The 26,407-nt window shown below is 32.1% G+C and overlaps 3 protein-coding genes and 2 long non-coding RNA genes across 6 annotated transcripts in view; 4 read left to right on the forward strand and 1 right to left on the reverse strand.

Moving 5' to 3' along the window:
* The first annotated feature begins 289 nt into the window (after positions 1–289).
* On the forward strand, positions 290–6,585 carry LOC143191681 (uncharacterized). 2 transcript variants are annotated; one of them, XM_076397048.1, is made up of 6 exons: positions 290–499; positions 946–1,269; positions 2,444–2,594; positions 2,876–2,956; positions 5,758–5,841; positions 6,343–6,585. In XM_076397048.1, exons 1-6 carry the CDS (start codon positions 419–421, stop codon positions 6,456–6,458), a joined length of 837 nt encoding a protein of 278 aa, XP_076253163.1. In that variant the 5' UTR covers positions 290–418; the 3' UTR covers positions 6,459–6,585. The 2 variants fall into 2 exon arrangements, with proteins under 2 accessions (XP_076253163.1, XP_076253162.1); XM_076397047.1 differs by having other exon boundaries at positions 293–499; positions 5,755–5,841.
* A 1,452-nt stretch (positions 6,586–8,037) lies between these two features.
* LOC143191688 (uncharacterized) lies at positions 8,038–11,250 on the reverse strand. Its single transcript, XR_013004587.1, has 3 exons — positions 11,081–11,250; positions 8,266–8,316; positions 8,038–8,206 (listed from the first exon to the last, which is right to left on the reverse strand). It is a non-coding gene; the product is annotated as an uncharacterized LOC143191688 (long non-coding RNA).
* A 2,184-nt stretch (positions 11,251–13,434) lies between these two features.
* Positions 13,435–17,759, forward strand: LOC143191683 (uncharacterized). The gene is made up of 4 exons (XM_076397050.1): positions 13,435–13,604; positions 13,672–13,953; positions 17,314–17,464; positions 17,555–17,759. Exons 1-4 carry the CDS (start codon positions 13,524–13,526, stop codon positions 17,689–17,691), a joined length of 651 nt encoding a protein of 216 aa, XP_076253165.1. The 5' UTR covers positions 13,435–13,523; the 3' UTR covers positions 17,692–17,759.
* Positions 17,760–19,592: 1,833 nt separating this feature from the next.
* Positions 19,593–20,084, forward strand: LOC143191690 (uncharacterized). The gene is made up of 2 exons (XR_013004588.1): positions 19,593–19,920; positions 19,984–20,084. It is a non-coding gene; the product is annotated as an uncharacterized LOC143191690 (long non-coding RNA).
* Positions 20,085–25,831: 5,747 nt separating this feature from the next.
* The window catches only part of LOC143191685 (uncharacterized), a 36,529-nt gene continuing 35,953 nt past the window's right edge, over positions 25,832–26,407 (forward strand). Inside the window, exon 1 of the mRNA XM_076397055.1 lies at positions 25,832–26,185. Within this exon, the coding sequence (XP_076253170.1) occupies positions 25,941–26,165 (225 nt within the window). The 5' untranslated portion in view covers positions 25,832–25,940 and the 3' untranslated portion in view covers positions 26,166–26,185. The remainder of the gene's footprint in view (positions 26,186–26,407) is intronic.

The raw sequence follows: 26,407 nt of genomic DNA on the forward strand, positions 1-26,407 counted from the left end.
GGTGTCTTAATGTGCGAGTATGTTTATATAAAAGCCGGGCTATATTTTACGGTTATCAGAATACCCTGTCATTCCTATCAATTTGAACTTTTGTGGTTCCTTTTAGAGAGAAAAATTGCCGTTCGTTGTATGCGAATTCATCGGGATTTTTCGTTTTTTGATTTCGTGAAATTTTTCTGCAATAAGTGCATAAAAATGGTACATGATAGTGTAGGATTATCTTAGTTTGTTGTGGTTTTTATAGTTTTGTGGTTAGAATATCACATAATTTTCCGATCAGCGCAAAAAACTGACTATTTATTTGTAATCACACATAGTTAAGATGATTTAAATAATCAGGGAAAAGTTGCCGAGCAATTAGTTAATTGGTATATTGGCTTGTGCCAAGTTGTGTGGTGCTACTAAGACAATTTTAATAATGGGTGGCTATAGTGTGTTAATTCTATGGCCTCTCTATTGTTTGATATTGTTTAACTATGGTTATGGCCAATATGTTAGTGTGAGTATATCATATTACGTCCTTACGTGTATTCTAATAATTTTTCATTTCAAAAAGACATTTATTGGGAAAAATTGATACAATTTCTTCCCATATTTCAGTCATTCAGCCATTTTAGCATTTCTTCATCATTTAGATTATCTTCATTCTCTTTATCAACAGCTACTTTTTTGATAACCAAAAATCGCTATATCTGTTGAGTAACCATAATACATTCCATCTGCAACAGTGTATCTTTTATTATTCTTACAATATATGCACTAAGAGTTTCATTCGGTTTTAGAACAACCTGTTGATTCCACCACGTATATACTGCAAGATTTTATGGCCATTATTCGCTTTGGTCTATTATTTTATGTAGAAAAATGTCAAAGTTATCAAATTTAAATATTGTTTATTTTGATACTTCACATTTTTACCAATAAATATTTCTGATGTTCTTACAGAATATGCCTGCTATGCCGTATCCTTACCAAACAGCTCTGGGACTGTATCCATATCAACCTTATCCCATGATGCCACCCGGAAATACCTATCAAACCATGCCATGGATGCAACCTTCTTTCCCCAATAATTTACCGAACTCACAGGCTCTGTATCCCACTAATGGATCAGGTTGGATTCAACCCACAAATTACTTACTGAGAGCTCCTTATCCAAGCGAATGGGGTGGAATGGCTGCACCAAGAAGTGGAATCAAAACCGAAATTGTCGATTATGATCCTGATTATTATCGAATCATGTTGGGCCTAAATCCGGCTGATAATCAGGTATGAATTAATAAAAATCGATTTTGATATAAATAATGGAACCAGTGTTAGAAAACCATAACACATATTTTAATAACATTTTTTTTTAAAGGTGAATTACACTTATTAAAACTGAATATTTCATTTTGGTTTATTCATCAAATGTTTATAGATTTATTAACATAATTGTTTGAAGGATATTTCTTTCAATTAATAGAAATAATTATATAACTTTTTAAAAATAACGAACATGATGATCTAATAGGAATTAACTACATATACTGCTTTTATTATCTTTGATAATAATTAATTAATTTTTCTAATAAAACTGCATTTCTGACTTATTTTAATAGGTTAGTATATAACAGTTAATCATATTTTGTTTAAAGTTACCTGTATTTCAAGTAAGTTTTGTCAAAATATTATTAATTTAAATAAATCTCTATATGTAATAATTTGCTGTGTCTTAAGTGCAGGCCTTTTAATGACAGTAAAGTAAAATTTCCTATTGATTCTCACTTAATGGTTATATATAACGCTAAAACAACATTTACAATTTGAACAAACTATATATAAATTTTCAATATATTTAAATTATATTAAATAAACGATTTATAAAATCTTAAATTAGTTATCAAGTCAGAATAGTTTTTAAATATTTCTTTCTAATTCACTTTACATAGTGTACAATACAATTATATTTTATATAAAAATAGGGGGAACGATATTTTTTTACATATTTTAAAGTCTCCTTTTACCAACTAGGGGTTTATCTGGACTGGACCTACTATTTAACGTGGGCTCCGAACCACGGTCCTCGGCATTAAACGTACCGACTGGCGAGTGACCAACTTATAAATCATCCCAGAAGAAATCCGGTCTTACCCAGCCTGGTTACTGTCGTGACTGGGATCATTTTCGTTGTCGGATTTTACACTCTTGCCTAGGACAATCACAAATATTAAACAATTACAAACATAATTTAACGACCAGGAGGAGGACCGTCCTGTCACCTTTACCACTGCGCCACCAAGCCGGCTAAAATTATATAAAAATTATATAATTCACGTTTATTAAAACTATTGTAAAACTGTAGTATCAAAGCAAAATAACTTTCTTTTCGTTCATTATTTATAAATTAAAGAAAACACGGTTTTTAGTTTTATATTTTTTCTCATTAAAATATATTTTGCAGATTACTACGCCTGACAGAAGTCCTGACTTGATAGTTAATTCGAAAACACACCATACAACAAATACATCAACAGATGGCAGAACCATAATATCCCAAAAGACTTATACAACTACCATTCGAAGAACTTACGTCATTGAGCCGTCCAAATCAAGTAAGTATTGAATAAAGAGTTTTCAAAGTAGCCTTAGCGTTTCAATTGTTTAATTTGTTTCTCTATTCTAAAACAATTCACATCGAATTGGCATAATTAGAATTATATAAAGAACAAATTCTTTCACATTCTTTTTAAATTAGGAAAACTTAATGAACGTTTATTATCTATATGTTACTCGTATCTATTATCTGTATCTGTTACTAAACGATTTTGGGTTGTTTTCATGTATTTTTTTGGAAAGAATATAAACGTTTCATACATATTTGTTCTATTCATAGTTGTAGAACCAGTCGACAAACAAGTCTCTAAGGATGTAGAAATCACAACAGAGACTACTAGGAAAAACCAAAATACCACAGGTATGTCAATAAATTCTACCAATAAACCATTTTATTTCATTTTCAAGTATACAAACATTGAATTTTTGTATATAACACTTTGAAGATTTTCAGAAATTCTCAGGATATTGCTTTATAGCATTTGGTATTAGTTTTATGAATTAATAGTTATTAATAAATTCACAAAATATATCTTAATCTTAATCTTAATATATAGTATATCATTTATTATATCATTAATTTTATTTATTCTTGTCTATATTTAGAGCTATTATACATATAGTAAATGTATAATAACATATATTAATTTTTGTATGAAATCAAAGGTATATCAATATATATATATATATATATATATATATATATATATATATATATATAATACATATATATAATGCCAGAAATTAAATAAAAACAACAATTTTGTTTTTTCTTTGATGTCGATCGAATCCGACAATCTATGTGCGCGAGAACTTTCTTAACTTCGGTGATCCTTTATGATACTGACATTTCAAATTATGTGCTCTTTTTTGTTGTTGATTTTTTGTGATAGTGACACTTTACTGCTACGTGCGCGGGAACTTTTCTCATTTTGATTAATTACAATTTACGATGCCGAGGAGAAGACGACCTGACTTCGTTGGTCGCATTCAATCAAATGTGCGAAGCGCTGCATCACGTGCTAACCGCACTGATAACCAGAGAGAGACAGATCAAGAAAATAGTCGTATTGCGTTCTTTAGAGAGTGACAATGAAGTAAATTGGCTTAGAATGCAACGAGTTCGTGCACATCAAACACAACAACCGCGAGCACGACATAATTAAATTGAGCGATTCCGCAGACACAGTGCTCCTGTGATAGGATAGATCCCTTTAGTTTCTGGGATTGGACATGATTCTAAGCACTTCTTGTCCAACATTCAGAACAGATAACATTACTGTTTTAAATGACATCATTTGGCGCTACACTTTCCCACAGTTGACCCAAAATTTCATGCAGTAGTTACCAAACATATAATACACGGACCTTGCGGAGTTTTTAACTACAATTCACCCTGTATGGCTGACGCCAAGTGTTCCAAGCGATACCCAAGAAACCTGGTTGCTGAAACCATAACGGGAAATGATGGATACCCATTGTATCGTCGGCGATCAGTTGCGGACAATGGGCGATCGGTAGTTCTGAAGGTAAAAGGACAAAATGTTGATGTAGACAATATTATCCAAAGCTTTTGACACTCATATCAATGTGGAATATTGTAACTGATGTGAGGTCGATAAAGTATATATGTAAATATGTTAACAAAGATAGCGATATGGCCGTCTTCGCTGTAACCAATGCAAATAACGAAATATCACAGTACCAGATGGGTCGCTATGTAAGTAGCAACGAAACAATTTGACGTATCTTTTCATTTGCGATCCACGAAAGACACCCTACACTATTCCATTTGGCAGTCCATTTAGAAAATGGTCAAGAGAGAAAAAGTCGAGAATTCGAGATTGTCGAGGATCTTAAAGCAGTTGGTTTCCTTCAAATCAGTCGACCCCGATATGTACCAGGACGACGTATCCAACTATCCCACGGAGTTTTTAAATTCACTGGAATTGCTTGAATTACCACCTCACAATTTGAAGTTAAATGTAGAATCAGTTGTTATCATGCTGCGTAACATAAATCAACCTCGACTGTGCAATGGAACAAGACTAGCTGGGAAAAAGATGATGAATAACGTTATTGAGGCAACAATCATAAGGGGAAAATACAAAGGAGAGGATGTCTTGATCCCACGTATACCGATGATTCCAACGGATTTACCATTCGATTTTAAACGTTTACAATTTCCAGTACGTCTGGCCTTTGCGATGACCATAAATAAATCTCAATTTCAGTCGTTGGAAGTTTGCGGAATTGACTTGGAGTTTCCCTGTTTCGCACATGGACACGACGTCATGACGTCGCGTGCCTGCGCATCGAAAAACCGTCATCTTTATTTAGGCACCACAAAACAAAACAAAAAATATTAGATAGCTTTAAATATCTAAATGAAAATCTAAATTAGCTGTAAATATCTAATTGAAACCTTATAAATAGTCAGTATATCAGGAAAACTATGTTTTTTAAGTATGAAACATCATGTGTAATTAATCGAAAACAATAATAAAAATTCATTCATAACGAGCATTTTTTTATTAATTACGGATTATTAGGTCTTTTACTTATCGATTGAGGTAGTCGAAGTGTGCCGGGTCAGTTAGTTACCTTATAGAAACTCTTGTCTCCAATGTGGCCAAATCTAATGGTTATAAAAGCTGGCTGATTCTGAGCAATTGCTTCCTTCGACGGCTCATTTACTCAGCTAAATTCACCGTCAATCCTGACTTGACTACTGCTTGCAATGGCTCACCGAGCATCCATTTTCTTCCACCTACCATCCGCATCAGAAATGTGTTAACTTCTTGGGATTCAGCAGCGATTTGTAGGTTTTGCGCGATTCATGAGGTTTTCGTACAAATTTTATGTCTTAAGCAACGGAAGCAGTGGTTCTATCATGATCGGACTTGTCCGTTTTCACGACTTTGTCCATGTTTGTCCATATTTTCGGGGCACCGAGAGTTCGAACAAGGCTGGGTCAGCGATTTTTTAAAATCGTCAAATAAGGATCTTGAGTACGAATTGTCAACTTTCTAATGCCATCCACTGCAACCCGATGTGTCTTTTTCAACAAGAGATATCACTTTTAAACCTCTCTGTTTAAAATGTAGAAGATTCTTTTTCCTCAACCTAATATTTATAGATACAAATATTTTTTTCTAGAAGAAGTTGTCGACTCAGAGGAGACACAAAGCTCTGAACAATTTAAAGAAACAACCACAGAGACTAGCGATAACCAAAATAATACAGGTAGGTCACTAAACTCTATTAATAAATCCTTGTTTTGTTTCTATGTATAGAACAATACCAACCTAATACTATTTTCTAGTAGCATTTTTGTTGTCCTTATTTAATTGCATTCTAAGAAAATACCAGAAAAATCACATAAAGAACTGAGAATAATTTTGTCAGTCAAATTTGAGTGAGGAATATATTTAATCTGCTCCTTTTTGTGTTCGTTTAAGCCTTTTTACCCATAATTGGGCAGAAATTCTTGTACTATAAAGCACCAGAAGTCTAAGAAAATGAGATCGTTATGTGTTCTTTTTAGAATTTTGGAAGGATTTATATGAATTGTAGAATTTTATATACTACAAATATTCATGGCTGATTAAAAATTACTTTACAAATTTACGAATTATTTAATTGGAAATGAGTATTTTTCCTTTATGGAGCCGTCAATTGAGTCAAACAATATCAGAGCAGTACAGTGGATTGATATAAGTCATCTAGGGTGTTTTTCCATTTTAGGTTCAAACGTTACTCAAAAGCCTAGGAGATTTATTGATGTCCCCAAGAGTTGCAGTGATGGATATGCTTTAGACCATAAAGCTAACTGCATTAAGCCCTTCTTTGTGCAAGGTTAAATATGGTTCATGAACTAATATATATAACTAGTCACTGACATTGAATCATTAACAACGAAGAAGGTTTCACACTTTTGTATTATAGTATAAGTTTTTTATAATTTATATCGTTAAATAAAAGCCATAATTTACTTGTTGTTTATTTATTCTCTATTCTGCATCATGGTAATCTGTCTCAAAACAAAAGTTACTATCGTGGAATACTGTCATAGAGTGTTAACTTCATTGATTGAGGATTTCATACGCATTACGTGACTAAGACGTCGTACTGGCATTCTACTGGCTAGTTAAATTTGAAATAATAACTAAATAAAATTTCTCTAAAAAAAGTTACATAAATATAAATATTATAGAATATTAATTATTATAATTACTTCAACACAAAAATGTATTGACGCTTAGTTGTAATTATAATTAAGTAAGGTTATAACAATTTTTAAAACTTTATTGTAAGAATTATAAATAATGTAAGAAAATATACCGAAAAGTAAAATTTTAAAGAACATCAATTAAAATGTATGATATACACTTCTGGAGTAGAGTCACTCAGTTGGGATATAACAGAAGCAACAAGCTTTGGGAAGCGAAAAAAGAGTATTATCAGGGCCTTAACACCACTAACATCAGCAGGTACAATTTAAGCTTATTCTCGCATCTCAAAATTGGTCACTGAACTGAGTATCTCATTAAGGGGAAAAGTCCACTACTGTGCGTCGAATGTGGTTCCTCACTGTCTATCAAACACATACTACTCGAATGCCGAAGATTCAACTCGCAAGGACGGTTGGCCAACCTGTCTTAGTTTGAAGAACCTGGACAAGCTGATTATTTTTCTAACCGTAACAGGACTACTGCTAGAAATATAATAGTGTGCGTCTATGTAATATCGTGCATGTTTGTTTATATTTTTTGTATCTTATATCCTTATCACTGTCATGGGTTGTGCCACAATTATACTGTAGCATTCATATATTCATGCATCTGTATGCTTTTACATACTTTACTTGTCATCTTAGAATATGGACTCTTCTTCCTAAACATTTAACTTTAGTTCTTATATACCGACCATGTATTTATATTTTTCTTTGCATTCTGTACTTGTAGTAGCATTGTACACTTTAACTGTATATTGCATATCTGTAAACATATCCTAAATAGTTCAAAAGGCTGATGCGTTTATAATATATAACTTATTGAATAAAACAACAAAGGAAGTACTTATTCTTTGAAAACTCAAGAACTATGTATTTTAGTTATGTAGTTATATCCTTATATGTATTACTCTTTAACTTTTAATAAGGATTATTAAAATGATAATTTAATACCCTTACAGGAGCATTTTTAAAGTAAATTTTTTGTTGGTAAAACCAATATCACTTCACCGTAGAATTTCGGAGATTTTTGACCAAAAAAACTGAATCAAGTGATTTTTATAAGATATTTTGAGGCCATTTTTATACCATTAAGAGAGCTTTACAGAGACGGAAACAAATAGTAATCGGAAGGGTTAAGGTATGGTCTATACGGTGGATGTTTCGAAGGTGCAGTAATGAGGTAAGGATTAAATAAAAAATTCAAATATTTTCGATAATTTTATTGAAATACGTATAGCTATTAAATTGTTTAAATCATTTAATCGGTTATACTAACAATTTCTTTGCAAATGCTTCCTATTTTTACATGATCAGGTAAACATTTTACGTCGACAAGGAATCTATTTTCTATTGTAACTTCAATTGTTTTGGCAGCTGAATAATAATAATTAAAGATAATAAAACTGTGTCAATTAGTAACGGATAATACTTACTGGATGTTTGTTCCTTCTTTATTTGGGCTTCTGGTTCCTGGATCTCACGTTCTATAACAAAAATATCATTTAATATTCATTATTTAGTTAAAAAAAGTCAACTAACATTGTAAGTAACAACTGTATCTAACATTATCACCGATTTTTAAATTTAACAATAATATTTATGTATTTATAGTCATACTGTTTACCACACGAATTCATTGAAATTTCTATTTCTAGCTGTTTTATCATTTTTTAACCAAGTCTATGAACCAACCAAGAGGCCGTCAACACGAAAAACAACCTAGGTGACGTCTCAACAATGATTAAGAAGCTCGTTTCTCGAAAAGCGCCTAATCCCGATGATATAATAATCCAACGTGTTCAAAATTATCCCTAAAACCAGATTAATAAACTTACAGAAAGACACGCTAGAAACACGCCTATGTCACTGTTATTTCAAAAAAAGCTCACCAAAAAACAATTACCATCTAATGAGCGATCGGAGCTTATTATAAAAAATCGTTGCGTGATTCTCTATGCTTTTATTATTATTTTACAAGAAGAAATGTTTGAATTTAGAGCTAAATATTTATCAATCCATCAAGCAGTGAGGCAGTTATTTGACATTCTAAGTAAACTTTTCCTGACAAAAACTTGTTCAAAAACTAGGTCCTTGACAGAGTGGGCTATCAGGACCTAATTTGAAGGCGTTACAGTTGACAGCCTTCTAAGATGATTAGGCCAAAACTATCAAGCTATTGTGAGGGGTTACATCGTATTTATAGTAATGTTCGCTTTTTTGTGTAGAAATCCGGTATGACACCACGAGTTTCAATTAATATCCCTGTGTATCACGTTATGTTGCGTTCTATTTTCTGTATGATTCGCAAATAATTTCAAACAACTGCAAGTGTTCCAACTGAAGATATTGAAAATTATTCTACAATAAAGTAAAGGAATAATTGCAAATCCAAACAACAAAACTGACAAAATAAAAGATGTATTTCTAAAACACAATGAATCTACATAAGCTTCTATTATTGGAGTTCTTGATGGGCTCTATTTCATCCACTATTATATTCCGTAAATTTGTTTCATTCACATTCATCCCAATTCTCGCATTTTAGTATAAATTTTAATTGCACTGTTTTGCTAATAGGGAAGAACTTTTGGAGATTCACAGAATATGTTAAAGCGATTTTCTTTATCGTTTCATTAGCCTCACCATTTCGGAGTTCGTATATGCTTAAGATTGAAGATTATTAGTTCTATATAACATAATCAGTATTGATTTATTGCTCTGTGTGACTTTACTAGAGAAAATAGGGTGAGATATATTCATATCAAAATCGCTCGACAAGGAAACATGTAAGATAGAAGCACAACAACTAAACCTAATAAGGTAAATACGCTCTCATATGAAAATAAAATACATTACTTCGATATAAAATTGCCATCTAGGAAGATTATGCTGCCATGCCACTGGAAGCCACTGTGTAAAAATGTGACTAGAACTCTACTTCATATGTGATGTGGTAAACAGTTCAATAATTAACTGTAGCTTAGACCCTTTGATAATTTAAAATGCATTATATTGAATAGCATTATTTTTGTTTCATTATTTTATTTGCAATAGCGAAAATATTTAATGGCGTTAGTTCACTGTTATTTTGGTATGTATAGTGGTATATGACACCATTTTTAAATAAGAAACTATTATTATTTAAAACTAATAATAAAACTTTAATAACATAAATCAAAATAGTAGCGTTCTTAATCGTCAAATGTCGTCATATTAAAAAGTTCTTATCGAATCTGATGTAAACATTTATAATTGATTTGGATGAGGAAATATTAAAATATTATGTTTGGTATCAAAAATTATAAATTAATTTAAAAAACTAGCCCTTTGAATATATACACAAGTGTGGGAAAACATACTCAAATATAGTATTTTCAATATCAGCCACAAGAAACCTCCAACTTCATCTTAACAAAGTCGAATTTTGGTTGAAAACGTGGCGTATCAAAGCAAATGAGACAAAATCTACCCATGTAACATTCACCGTTTGTAGAAGAACATGTCCCGCAACCAGACAACGTTAAATATCTGGGAATACATTAAGATCGACGTTTGACATGGAAAAACATATAGTGACAAAACGCAAATAGCTTGATGTTAAACTAAACCAAATTTACTGACTGATAGGGCGTAAATCTAAATTATCATTAGATCACAAGGTTTTGCTGTATAACTCAATACTTAGGCCCATTTGGACCTATGGTGTTGAACTGTGTGGTACTACTAGCAAATCTAACATAGCTATCTTCCAGAGGTTCCAGAATAAAGTGTTGCCAGTCATCGTCGATGCCCCATATTCCGTGTCCAACAAACTGATTCAGCGAAATACCCCCATAGAACCCATAACGAGTGTGATTCAGAGTGTTAGTGCGATGTACTGTAGTGAAAGACTATTAATGCATCCCAATGCACTCGCTAAACAGTTAAATATGAGCGATGACAATGTAGTGCATAGGCTCAAACGCAAACTATCATACGAACCTAATTAATAAACACATACAGTGAGATTTAATAATCTGTAAAATAAGCTAGAATAGTTTTTAGAATAAGTTAGAATAGACTTTAATATAAGTTAGAATAGTATCTAGAATAAGATTTAGACGTCAGTTGTACAGCAGATCATTTACTGAAGTGATCTTCTACGTGTCAGGATGATTATAATAATAATACTTATTGCCCACGGACAGATTGTTGACGTTCTAGGAGATTATTTAAAAGAACAGTGTTATTAACCATAAATATATTTACCCGTATCCTTTAAATTTAAGTTTAATTTCGGAAAGTACATCTTTCGCGACGATGCTACACTATTTGACACTATCAAGACCAAAAGTATGGTTAAGGCGGCCATTTTTAACACGACTACGTTTGAAAACAGTAAATACGATTATGTTCAACATCTTGTGTTCGTACTAGGTTGCATACTGTAACGTATATTTATATGAACAGTATTCTAAGAATTTTATTTTTATTGTTTGGTTCAATTCTAATAGTCAAGATAAACGCCAAGACATTTTTCTTTTTATTTCTCTGTCTTGCGCGCTATAAATATGGGTATATGTTTATGTTAAAATGAAGCTATGGTTTGTAATTGTTAGAATATATTACACTTCTTATTAATATGAACAACTGTGATTTTTTTTACAAAGAGAACTTGTATTTACCAAGTTTGATCTCTGGGAAATCTTTGTGGTATTTTTCTGACAATTATTACAGCAATATCATTGACAGTACAGTTCGTTACGTAGATTTTCAGAACTTTGTCCTTAAGTTTTTATTTTTATACATAACATATATATATTTCATTACATATATAACAACATAATAAAGGGCATATAATATACCATTGTACTAGAAGTATTAATGTAATTAAAACTCTTATGCGCATTTTGTTACAAGTAAACATTCACCCGTTTTAGACTAGTAAATGTACAATACGTCAACCAAAGCTGGATAATCAGTTGAGTAGTTTAGGAAGTGTTATAGGCTAGAATTTGTGGAACGAAAGCTGAAGAAAGCGAAATTGTAGTTACAGAATAAATTAGATAGAATTTTGCAAGATTCAAAAATAGTAGAGGATGATATTTTGAAAAGATGAAATTCTCTAATAAGAGTTGACTTGTATCGAATAAACAAAACATATAACAATAACCATCAATAACATCATAATGATTTCATTACTACTACTCTGACGGTGGAATAGTGACACGAACAAGGAAAAAGAATATATTTTTACACAAGAGCGTAAGTAAATAAGTTATTGTTTTGTAAAAATAATTATGTACTGACTGGAGACTTCCTTCAGGTAAAAAGATGAAATTTTCGACAGTACGGTACGGCAGCAGACAGGCCTCGTTCTGGAAGACAACGGACGTCTCGTAACCCTGAAAATGTTGCTCTGGTGCGCGATAGTGTTTGCAGAGTCTCCAGAAACATCAATTCGGAGACGTGGTTCTCAGTTACACATTTCTGGATGCAGTTTAAGGCAAATTTTGAAAACTGATTTGAAAATGTTGTCGTACAAAATTCAATTAGTTCAAAAATTGCTACCGAGAGATTCTGATCAACGATTTGAGTACACTAATGCCATCCTAAAGCTGTCTGGTGAAACTGATTCATTACGATTTTTCGTCTAAATTGATAATGAGCGAGAAAGCCCATTTTATTCTCAGTGGCCACGTCAATAAACATAATAGTCGGTTTTGGGGAACACAGAATCCCCAATAAATCCATGAAACATCATTGCATCCACTAAAAACAACTCTATGGTGTGGTATTCATGCTGGAAACATCATTGGGCCTTATTTTTTTTTAAATGGCCGAAGTGTTGCAGTTACTGTTACTTCTGAACGGTATCCTGATTCGAAATTTTCTTGTAGCTGAAATGGAAGAGGAAGAACTAGGACATGCGATTTCAGCAAGATGGGGCCATAGCACACAGAGCTTGTTCAACAATTCAATTATTAGATGACGTTTTCCCACGAAGACTAATTTTGCGGTGTGGCGATTTAGCCTGACCAGCCAGATCTCCGGATTTAACAGCACCAGAATTTTCTTATGGGGTTTTTTAAAATAAAAAGTTTATGTGAATAAGTCCCAAACCATACAACTTAATAATCTTAAAGACAATATTTGACAGGATATTGAAGAAATTCAGCCTCAGATGTTGCAGAATGTCATGAAAAATGTCTGAAAGAAAAAATAAAAATATTGATATATCGGCTCAAAAAAACATCGACATTTTCTAAATAATTTAAAAAATAGCGATATATATAACAAAGTTTTAAAATTAGTTGCCAAATTCGCTAATTTTAAAGGTTTTTTAAAGATAATTAAAACTCTTTTTTATAATGTTTGTGAAAAATATTTTTTGTTTGAATATCAGTAAATGTTACAAGAAATCCTCAAAATTAATTCACAACCCAGCAGATTTCTTGGTAGTACGTTATATGTTTATGTCAAGATAGTTGTTAATCTTTTCTTATCGAAATGGGTTATTATACTATTATTAGGACCTTTTTTATGTCGCATAGAAGAAACTAGCGATAGGTCTGAAGTTAATTGATGATCTTTGTATATAAAAATGATTTAAATATAGTAGTTTAAATAAGAGGGTAGAAGTCGCAAAACGGTTAGTTCTTACTACTGTTTTCTAGCGAGCTCTTAATAATATCATCTTATAATAGGAAATATGGGCGATTATCGTTTAATGGCCAAATGGTTTCTATGTTGTTCTCTAGCTGCCAATTACGCATATGGCAGATATATCAACGTAAGTACGCCAAAATCAATCATCAACAATGCTTAAATAATAATAATAAAATAATGCTATTTTGCAGAATATCGGCAGTTATCCATTTCCGTATCCAACAAATATGGGATTTCCTCCGTACCAGTCTTATCCTATGATGCCTTTTGTTAATCCCTATCAATCGGTACCATGGATGAATCACTACCTGTCCAACATGTTACCAGACCAGCAGATGTTGAACATCACCAATGAATCAGATTTGTTTCAACTTGGAAACTACCCGATGATCGGAAATATCAAAACTGAGATTATTGATGTCGATCCGGCATACCATCGCAAAATTTTGGGCCTGAATGCCGGTAATAATCAGGTAAGAATATGTATTATCTATCCAATATAGCGGTGAACTCACGTTATTTGAATTCATGACGTGAAAACGTTGCAATGTTGCCGCATCAACTCTGAGTTTTAGTTTAATTTGGTTTTAACCAAAATTATGATTTAAAAAATAATGAAACAAAAATAATGTTATCAAATATCATTTATTTTTACATTACAGAATATCTAATGCATACATTATCGAAGAACTTAAAGTTTAGTTAGTTAGTGTGCAGGTTAGATCTGTTTAATTATATTTGCATTGAACTCTTTTCCACACCTCCTATGAAGTAGAGCTCTAGGTTATTCTTTTCTTTTTTATATAGTGGTATCCCCTGGGGGCCTAATCCACCTAATTAACAATTTTACGTTCTTTACGTTTAGTTATTGTTTCTTTCGATGCTGTATATCCTTGTCAAGTCATCAAAATGACTGTCACTAGTTTCTTCTTTTACAATCTGTGTAAACTTTTCTTGATACAATTAGGTTTAATCACTGCCCTCATTCTATCTAATGCATTTACCATATCTACAAAGCAGTTAGTATTCACGATGTCCTCATACATTCTAATCTAATACTCATGCATATTTCTGAATAAATATCTGTGCACATGAATATTTCAGACCCTACAATACAATTCTCTAGAGTTATACTCTGTTAATTATATACACGTCTTTAGCTGTTTAGACTCTCATCTCTTAGTAATTGTCTGCGGTTCATCATAATTACATACACCGAAAGTTTCATTTAATCATTGTCACTTTCTAAGTCACTGTTTAAGTCAATCACTAAGTCAATCACTGTTAATTTCCAATTTATCTAAAACTTGTTCAGGATTTCACTATTTATGCCTCCTCAGGCATTCATCCAAACTCAAGGCTTTTTTGTAGGTATATGTCGATAATATATCCAAACAGTTTTTGCTTGTATATTCTTCTCGATCTACATGTCCATTGTAATAATTATTTACCGCTCCCTATATCAGCTCGATTGGATTAAATATACAGAATACGTTACTCCACAACATCTCCGGATTTGGCGCATGCGCATATTGAGCTCAATTTAATTTTAAAACAAAAAATAATCCAAGTTTGGTGCATGCGTACATACAAGTTTATTTACTCAATTTTGTTTATCGTGATTATTATATCTAATGTCGAATATATATATATATATATATATATATATATATATATATATATATATATATATATACTATATATGAAATTTGATAGATAGTTGATTTAATGTTGAAACTATAGATGAGGAGAGAAATCTCCAAGAACCATATAAATAAACCTTATCATAAAAAAAGGTCACAATCGTTTAGATCAAACCCAGCCAATATAGTTAAAAGTTAAAACTTTCAGTATAATTTTCAAACTTCAATAACAGGCAATACATTATACATGTTGATGACGTGAGTTCACTGCTATTCTGGATTGACTATATGATACAAGTACTCGAGATCAGTAACTGTAAGAAAATTTGTTCAATCATCGTCCTTCAAAATATAGAAAACTGTCAAAAGGACTTCAAAGGGCGAAACCTAAATTTAATGGTTTATTAAGTTTTTCATCTAGTATGTTGGCATTAGTATGGGTTTCACAAAATTTGATAAGCTTCGATCAATTATTGTTCCCAAGAATATTGATGCCTCGTTTCAATGACCACTTAAAATGTTAAAGGTCCTATATGCAAAAGATGCAACAAAAGATGCTACATAATATGTAACAGTAAATATTTTTACCTCTCTATCGAATTTTTACTAGGTTTTTTTAGGAGGGGTCCTCCCGTAGCTCGTTTCTGTTGTTTGATAACCGAACGACTTTTGTAGGCTCATTTATTTACATGTTGGAAAGCATCAGACATAATTGTAACTACTATTAACTGGAATAATATAGAAAGGAAAATATTGTATGATTATAAAATGAATTTACAAATTGCGGTAGGCAATACATTAAAGATCTTGATGACGTGTGTTCACTGCTTATTTATTAATCATTGCCCAATTTCTGTTTTAAATTTTACAACATAAGTTTCGTAGCAAACTATGTTACAAATCTTCTCGCTGTAAATTTTTTTTATTACTCTTCGTGAGTCAACAATCTGCCCTATTGGCAATAAGTATTTCTTATGTCTATATTATATATATATATATATATAATATATATATATATATATATATATATATATATATATATATATATATATATATATATATATATATATATGGCATGTAGAAAATCACTTCATTAAGCAATCTTCTGTATAAAATATTATTTTAATTAATTAGTCTTATTCTAAAGCTTATTCTAAAATCTACATATGTCCAGTAATCAGATCAGGTGGTGTTAAACGTTTTTGTCTACGCACTTCACTATCACGTCGCATATTTAGCTGATTAGCGAGTACATTGGGATGCACTGACACTCTTTTGAAGTACTTCACACAAACACGTTGAATTACACTCGTTATAGGTTCTAGAGGAATATCGCGTTGTATCACTTTATTTGAAATATAGTACGGAGCATCAACAATGACACGCAATATCTTATTTTGGAACCGTTGAATGATGGATATATTAGATTTCCTAGCGGTACTCCATAGTTGGATTCCATATGCCCAAATGGGCTTGAGTATAGACTCATACAGCAATACCCTGTTATCTAATGATAACAGGGATTTGCGCCCGATGAGCCAATACATTTGACATAATTTTAGTCCCAGTTGTTTCCGTTTAGAAAGTATGTGCTTCTTCCAGGTTAAGCGTCAATCCAAGTGCATACCAAGATATTTAACATGCTCCGCTTGGGGGAGTTGACGATGATTGATATTCACTGGTGGACATGTTCTTCTACGCAGGGTAAACGTTATATGCGTGGATTTTGTTTCATTGGCTTTAATGCGCCATGTCTTCAACCATAATTGTATTAGCTCCAGGTGGGTTTGTAGGTTTATTGATGCTGTGACTGGATCTTCATGGGATGCTAAGATTGCTGTATCGTCTGCATATGTTGCCACAGTAGTTATTTTTGTGGTGGGTAGATCAGCCATATATAGAAGATACAGTACTGGACCTAGTACACTACCTTGCGGAACTCCTGAATATATGGGATTTAATTCAGTATATTCATCGCCTTGATTTACAATAAAATGTCTATCAGTGAGATACGATTTTAATAACTGATAGTCCGGGTGAGGGAGAAGTTTTTTTAGTTTAACCTGCAAGTGTAAAAATTATCAAATAATAAAATATAACATTGTTATTTTAGAGAAAATATTAACGATGATTCTAGAACGTTTGAATATTTTCTTGACACGATCTACGTCAATCAAGAATATGTTGTAGGTCAGCGTAACAACTCGAAAGCCTCGATTCAAAGTAGATGTTAATTCCGCATCTCACAATTTTACGAGCGTGCGCCAAAACATCAAACCAATAGTAAACACAAAATCTTACACAATACGAAGATCCTTTATTATCGACGCTTCGAACTCAAGTAAGTGCGATTAGTGGTGTTACTGATCTTGACATATTTCAACAACAATTATCACGTCGGGTTTTTCGCTGAATATTTATTTCTTCTTAGCTAACATCAAGCCAATCAATATACACTTTGTCAATGGGGTAGAAGTGACAGATCCACCTCCAATAACAACAACCGAAGACGAATCTGTCCAGCCCGTAACCAGTTGGATTGAAGATGAAAAACTCAAAACAAATTAAACGTATCTTATTCTTGTATTGTTAATTAATAAATTCATATATCGATTCAATAAAGCTTATAAAATTAACCCAGAAAAAACATCTTCATTAAAAACATTTGGTGTTAGATCTAATATTTATTTAGATAGGAAAGAAAATACAATTTTACTTTTATATATATATATATATATATATATATATATATATATATATATATATATATATAAATATATATATATATATATATATATATAGCAGCAGCATTTATATATTATATATATTTATATATATATATATATATATATATATATATATATATATATATATATATATATTTATATATATATATATATATATATATATATATATATATATATATATATATATATATAATATATATAAAAGTAAAATGCTGCTGCTGTTGCAGGGTAGTGTCGTTGGTCTGTATCTGGTCTATACTGTTGGTACCATAACAATAAAATTAACAATACTTGGAACATTTTTCGACAACTGAGATATCATGGCAAAAGGTGTATCTCTGTAGAAAATGTACAAGTAGCGGTCAATAAGATCTACAAATGGACTAGAGACTGAAAAAAACAGCTTAATAGCTCCAAATCTATTTATGTTAATTGGTGCTAGGTTAAATTGAGAACATCATGTTAGACGAAAGGCAAATCAGATTAGTTTCAGAGTCAAAAAACTGTACTGGTTAGGTAGAAGATACTCTTAGGTTAGTTAGAAGATTGGTTTATCAGTCAAAAAGCCAATTAGGTCATATGGTGTGCAAATATGGGGTTGCACTAAAACCTCAAACCAATTATTAATCCAGCGCACTCAAAAAAAATGCTACTATTAATTAGCAATGCTTATCAACTAAGGACGTAACTAAGGTAACTAAGGAAGAGCTGCACGGTAACCTCCAAATCAAATGGATATATAAAGTGATCCAAGATTTCAAGAGACGAAGAAAACATGAAATACTGTAACTGTGTCTAGTACTGTACACGATGAACTCGCTCCAAAGCATGGGAAAACGCAACAGTCGGCTGGCAAGATTGTGGCGTCTGTATTTTAGGATACGCATGGAATAATTTTCATTGAATACCTTGAAAAAGGAAGGACCATCAACAGCGACTATTACATAACGTTATTGGACCGTTTGAAGAACCCAAATCGCCGAAAAAAGGCCTCATTTGAAGAAAAAGAAGGTGCTACTTTACCAAGACAGTGCAACGTGTCACAAGTCATTGAAAACGATGGCAAAAATCCATGAATTGAGCTTCGAATTGCTTCCTCAGCCACCGCATTGTCCAGATTTGGCCCTCAGCGACTATTTCCTGTTCTCAGATCTCAAACCAATGCTCGCTGGGAAGAAATTTTCGTCGAGTGAAGAGGTTATCACCGAACCTGGGGCATATTTTGAAGCAAAGGACAAATCGTACTACAAAATTGGTATTGAAAAGTTGGAGGGCCGCTATAATGAGAGGAAATCGAAAGATAATTGAAGGGAATTATGTTGAATAAAGAAAACTGATTTTGCCACAAAATGTGGTTTACTATGGTAGGTCGGGGAGTTTTCAATTGACCTGTTATTATATTGTATTTTTAACTTTAGCTTCAGTGCTTTAGTTTTATTTTAATTTGGGAAACACCGACTGATGTATTAATCCCATACTCGCCTTGCTTGTGTATTAATGCAAGTACAACAGAACAGTGGTAATAAATTAATTTGTAAATTAACAATGTACTAAGCATATTTAATGTAAGATGTAATTAATAAAAAAAATAAAACTTTTATTTTTATATTAATTTTATATTAGCTTACTACTTATTTTGATTTATTTATATGATGTTGACGTTGAAACTAGAATGTTATCAGTTTCCTAATTGTCTATTTGCTTTTTAACAATTAAGCATCAGGCAAACAAGATTAAACGTTTAATTTCGCATTATTGTGCCTAACTTGTAGCAATTATTAACATGGAAAAGAACAAGGTGTTTGTTTTGTCCATGATAGTAGTGATTCTGATGAATTGTGCCGACATACGGGCTGAAGACACTGAGGTCGTCGACGATGGGTTCCAACAGTGGTACAGGAAGACGTTTAAAAGAAGCTATATAGCAAGTCCAGCAGGTGAACGAAAGGAAGCCAATATAAAGTGCGTGTTTTGCAACGTGCGTTGCAAATCTGGTTTCATCAAAATAAATGGCAAGTGCGTTCAAACGTTTTAATGGTAAACATGTGAGGTATATTTTAAACAAATAATAACTTATCGATAATAATGGCTCAGTCTATCTTTTCGTTTTTAGGTCCATTTAAACAATTAGAAATTAGAAGTTCAAAAAATGCTACTTCAGACTTATATTATTAAAATTAAAATTACTAATAAAATTATTGTTGTAAAATATTACTGTTTGTTTTAATTGTGGTGATCATTGTTTGGTTTAATTAATTGTACATTGATAGCCGCTACTTTTTCCCTTTTTTCAGGCAATTTACGGATTTCATCCTTTAAAAAGATGCATCTTTGAGGATATCCACGAATCGGTCCGTATTTTGATATCTTCATAAGATGTGAGGTGCTGCTCAGACATGTCACGACTCATGTCCGATCAAGCAGTAATCGTAAGGAGAATGGTCTGGAGAATACAGCGGGTGAAGTTATACTTCCCATTTTAATGTTTCCAAGTATATTTTTACCGGTTTTGCAGCATGTGGTAGAGCATTGTTATACTGAAGAATTACATTGTGATGTCTTTGCTCGTATTTCGGTCGTTTTTCACGCCGTGCACGGCTTAAACGCATCAAATGTAGTCGATAGCGATCTCCACTAATGTTTTCATTAGTACCAAGTACAAATTATTGATTTGGAGCCGTGGATATCAGGCTCTGTTGTTGATGTTGATGCATGACTAGGTATATATTCGTTGAAATGCCCTTCAATGTTTCTTGGCATCAGTTTATACAGCACAAAATATCCAAGCTTTTCAATAATACCTCATACCCTTCAAGCGATTCGAAATGGTTACAACATAACTTTTTGCGTTTTACATGAATCATCTTCGCATAGTGGCTTAATGGAAATCGTCGTCTTTGCCTATCCAAATCGATCTTGGTTTTTAGTGTTAATCACGACTTTTGAAACATCAAAGCCAGTATTCACATGTCAAAATCGGTAATGCATGCATGCACCTTCAGCCGCCTTTTTCTTCAAACTGCATATTAAACTTCAACTGAAAAAGGGACCCTTCAGTATGAAGTTGATTACAAATGTGCGATTTGGTACGTAGGTGATCTGGTTTATCATTTGTTATTAGTCATTATTCGCAAGAACTCCTCGACTTTCCCATTGTACCTTATTTTTATACACTATATATTCTGTTGTATCTACTTGGAATTGTTTTATTTCTTCATCTGTTACAATTATAAACAGAGTTGGTCTTCTACCTTATCTTAGGCCACTTGGGATTGTGAAAGAGTTTTATTTCATGTTGTCTTCTTACATGACTTCTGTCTGTCTCATGACAATATTCTTGCAATGTTATTACTTCCTCCTGTTTGTTCTGATGTAACTCATAGTATTTGTCTTCTTACAATCACTATTTGAGTTGTAATTTTTCCACTATTTGTTTCATATACATCTTCCCTTTCTCTTGTTGTTTTACCTATTACTGATTTTAGATGATTTTATATTATTTGTTCATATATCTTCAGGGAATAATCTTAATTATTATTAGTCTTTATTATTCTCTTTACTTTCTCTCTTTTTATGCGTTGGAATATTAGGGACTATTTGACAATCCTGTGAGATTAATTTTTCTTTCCATGCTCTATTTCCTAAATTTCCAATAATAACTCAAAACTTTCTGATACATATAAAACCTCCAGGCAATCTTGACCAGATGCTTTTAGGTTCCTCTGTTTTTTTGGTACATTCTGTAATTCCTCAAGTGTTATCTCCTTTATGCTCTCACGTTCGTTTCTTGTTGGTTGGTATATTTTTTATATGTCATTCCTGTTAATAATGCATGATTACATGGTTTTTTTCTTCTGTAGTTATTTAGAACTTGAATTAGAACAAATTGTTTCTAATTCAAATGTAAACTGCATCATGTAGATTTCGTAGTTTTCAGTTGAGTCTTCATTCAGATAGTTTCCCTTTTGTTTTATTTTTATTTTAATTTATTCGAACCATTATGGTGTTTATTTTTTATCAGAACTTGTTGTGTCAAATATCTGCGTTAGTACTTTTTTACTGCACCTTTTTTTGTTATACTATCGGTTTGTAAGTTGTAAGTTGACTGAGTCGAGTTGGTGAGTCCTTTGTTGACTGCATTCCTGTGGAATTACTTTTTCTTATTGTCATTATCGCTAAGTAGAGCAGAGGAAATATCACTTTATCAGGATTTACTTCAAATAATCGTAGGGTCGATTCAAAAAAAGGAAAGGAGTACTTAGATCAGTTGTTTAATTATTCGGTCGCTATTAGGATGCAAAGAAACTTACTTTAAAGAATCCGTTGTTTATTAAATTTACTTTTAAATTACAAAATATGTAGGACCGATTAGACCCCACAGGCAGAGTCTATTAAACCCGACAAAGAGGTCACTTGAGCCAAGTGATTGTACAAACCTTTGCAGATTAAGATATACTGAATATGGTAACTAAAACATGACAAAATTTGTGGGGTTCCTCATAGAAATAAAAACTAAACCAGAATAAACTTGTAATTGAAAAAAAGTAAATTAGTGTAGTAACTGTCAGATTTCATGCAAACATAAACACTATTCACTCCAGATATGCATTTAATGTGTTCCCATTCATTTCATTTTCATTTTTCATTTTTTGTTAATTTTGTTGAATTAATTTTCTTAACAGAGTAATTCTCTTTGGCAGAATCTTAAGAATAGTTTTCATGTCTTTTTTTCTTGAACTTTTCTAGATATTTCTTATTTTTCGTGCTAAAGTAAGCGCATCTTTCAGAGGAAAGTTTGCCAAAACACCATGATAAGAATTAAGCGTCGTTAGGTGAGCATGGCTCATTTTTTTACCATTTCGTCGAATCACTTTTAGTATGATAAGTAAATATTCATTGAAAATAGTTTTTCGAAATATTTTTTTGGTAACCAACATATGAATTTATTTTAAGATAATAACTAGCTTTATGTACTTCTTTTCAATTTATTTTAACTATACATCAGTAGGAAAGTATCACTGACTAGCTGATTAGTGGGCGACCTTTTATGAAAGCGAATTTATGAAGCTTTTATGAAAGTTGGAGTATTAAATGACGTCAAATTTTTAGCCCACGCGAACTTATTGTACAACCTGGTACATACGTAATAATTGCGTGGTGTTTATCTCGTTTTGGTTTAGATATAGGCATTTTAGCGCCATTATATTGATTGAAACCTGTATCGGATCATAGTTATCTATTTAGGATATCAATCAGAAATTTATCTAAATTAAATATCGATATGAAAGGGAACAGTTATGAAGAACTACACATATGTTGATATTTTGATAAGGTATATAGATTTTTGTTCAATGAATTGACTCATATACGTAGAAAGATTACACATATCCGACATTACATGGCTATATACACGAAAAAACGTTACTTGTTAGTTTGGCGTTATCCGCGATGGTTAAATCAATACGGTGCTTGAAAAAAACGTGCTTTGTGCTGGCGATCGTTCTTGTAATAGGCGTGTGTGATGGTGCCTTTACACCATACAGTTCTTTCGTCATGAAATCAGAGTCAGGGATAAATACAGCTAATATAATGAAAGCGAGACAGAACTGTCGAAAACATCAAGTGCAATTGTTTCCTGGTGATTGTCGATCGATTTTTAATGGATAGAAGGTGAGTTGATTGAATTATTTACTCCAGTCGAGTTAAGAGACAATTACTAAAGATACAAAAATCTAGTTGCACATGCAAAACAAATGACTGTTTATTAAATAGTGATATCTTTTATCTGTCTTTATCAGTTTAGTTTATGATGTTCCGATGAATAGTTCAATCATAGATCATTGATTGAAAGAATATTATTAAAAACTGAATTGTTCGGACAGGGTATTCGATTTCAGCATTAGTTCTAAAAGCTCTACGAATTATGGATGGTGAAAAGCCAAAATCAACAAAGTTGATAAAATATTTAAATTGGGAGGGTTGTACTACTAGATGTTTGCAGGTATTTTGATCAGCGGTTTCTGTTGGTGGTAATTTAAAGTACCAATGTAAAGAACTATCAAATCTGATGATTTTAGCATTAACCACGAAGATTCAAAATTACACATCCGGAGTCCATTATTTTTAACCGACTTCGAAAAAGAAGGAGGTTTTCTGTTCTGCTGTATATATTTTTTTTAACGTATGTACACCTATTACTGCGTCAATGGTGGGCCTATTTTCAAAATTCTTTGTTTGAAAGGGTGCACTTCCAAGGTGGTCTCATTGGAACCAAATCGGGATTTATTGGGGGGAAGAAGGGAAATCGAGGGAAATGCCTAAATTTTAAAGGCACGTACATAGTTTTCATATATTTTTAATCTAAAATAATCAGATATTTGTGTATACTAATGTTATTGTTGAGTTGATGTGACGGAAAATCAGAAGTCGTTCAGTGTAAAAGCCATTCAGTTTGCCTTTTAAGCAATAACTATGACATATAAGACCTAGTAGAAACATTATAGACATGTGCTTCTATAGTGTATCGGGTAAAGCGTTTAGCCCTCAAATGGTGGTCCCGGGGGCTTCTATTCCCGGCGGGTAGAATAACTTTATATCGTTTTTTAGTTAGAACATTTACCAAATCATTTAGGCTAAGTAGCCGACCTCGGAGTCTGAAGCGCTTCTTATTTCCAATCATTGTTTCTTTATTCCTATTTTTCCTCAAATAAAATAACCGCGTAATTTATTGAGTAAATATCTAACTCTAAAAAGAGAAAAATAAAAAAAATTTATCAAAAAAATTGAACCAACTTCAAAATATAAATAAGGAACCCATTAAAAATTAAAAAATAATCAAATTTAAATTTTTAACAAAAAAGAAACATTTTAAAATAAAATATGTACATAATAATCGTTGTAATAACTAAATAAAAGTAAAAAAAATCTTATTTAACCTATCTAATACATGTGTTTTATATTCTAATATATACACACACTTTAGCTTAATACCTACCTAAACCCATTTATAGCCGGCTTGGTGGCGCAGTGGTAAAGGCGATGGGACGGTCCTCCTACTGTTGCGATAGCCGCCGGTTCGAATCCTGCTGGGGCATGGTCGTAACTTTATATTTGTGATTGTTTAGAATTTGTGAATGTTCTAGGCAAGAGTGTAAAATCCGACAAGAAAAAATGATCTCAGTCACGCCAGTAACCAGGCTGGGTAAGACCGGATGTCTTCTGCTGCCCACATTAAACTTAGGCCCAGTCCTTTACGTTATTATACAAATACTAGTTATTTCGATATTGGAAATACTGGTTGATGGAAAAATATAATTCTTCTATTCGTTCTGCTCTTCTACAGCATACAACTACGGTTACATGCTACGCTTCTTCTTCTTCTAAATAAGGAAAAAGACAATTAATTTTCAATTAAAAATATAATATAATCTGAAAATATTTTGACTGTTTTTCATTTTATATATTATAGATAGTAAATATAAACAAAGGATTAATATATCCTAATAGGTTATATGGCCGAGGTAATGCAAAACAATTAAATAATCTAAGGACATGATCTACATTGATGGAATACATGCTACAAATAGAACAAATTATAAATTAATCGCAGTAGTCTTTTTATCAGTAGCTTAGTATCGCGATTTAATTTGTAATGTTTCTCAATACCTTGAGCTATATTTTATTATTCAAGAGCCAGTTATTTTGGCAAATGCTACAACCGTTTACATCAACAGGTATTAAGAGAAGGTGAGAAATTTTGAACAACTTGAGTCAAAAAATGTATATCTTTTTATTTATATTTTTATATCGGAATTAATGACTTGCTAATATGACACTATATTTTCGATTTACCCTTGTATAGTATATTTATTGATTTCGATTTCTAAGAATGTTTTGTGTTAATTATATCCTATCATACATTAGGCTTAAGTAATTTTGAAATAAATGAAAATGCCGATTATTTTACAATAAAGGCGAGCCAGTAAATATTCTGTGGCGCCTTATCTTCGCTCAAAGGTTAAAGATTACTGCCTGTTATAGTTTCATTTACGATCTAACCTAGTCGTAAAAATGTCAACTGGTGGTGTGTTGGTGGTCGTGGTGCTTTTGTTGACGGTCTTCTATTGTCACCTGGCGGCAGATGCAAGTTTCATACCGTTCAAGGACTTCATCGTCAATAACCACGTGAAGAACAAGACGGGCCACATATTGGCTGTGAGGACTTGCGCATCCGGATATATTTACTTGAAAGGATCTTGCCGAAAGTTATTTAGAGACAGACAATTTAGACTCTGAGATGTTAATCTGTTTTAATCGTAAGTTATGTTTGTTGTTATTTGCTTAAAATAATCTTTAGCTTCAGCTTATTTGGTTCATTATCATTACTGTATCCTTTATAGTAAATATATGTATCACAGCAAACTTTTCATACTTGTTGAGTGTTAAAGTGAGAAAACTATATTTTAAATAAAATACACTTTATTTTCTGTCTTCTTTGCGTAAATTAATGCGCAAGGACAAGTTTACTTATTTAAATG

The sequence above is a fragment of the Rhynchophorus ferrugineus genome, unplaced genomic scaffold (assembly GCF_030347505.1).
Source record: "Rhynchophorus ferrugineus isolate W39M unplaced genomic scaffold, kcgeb_rfMv2 rfM2, whole genome shotgun sequence".
Classification (NCBI taxonomy): Eukaryota; Metazoa; Arthropoda; class Insecta; order Coleoptera; family Curculionidae; genus Rhynchophorus; species Rhynchophorus ferrugineus.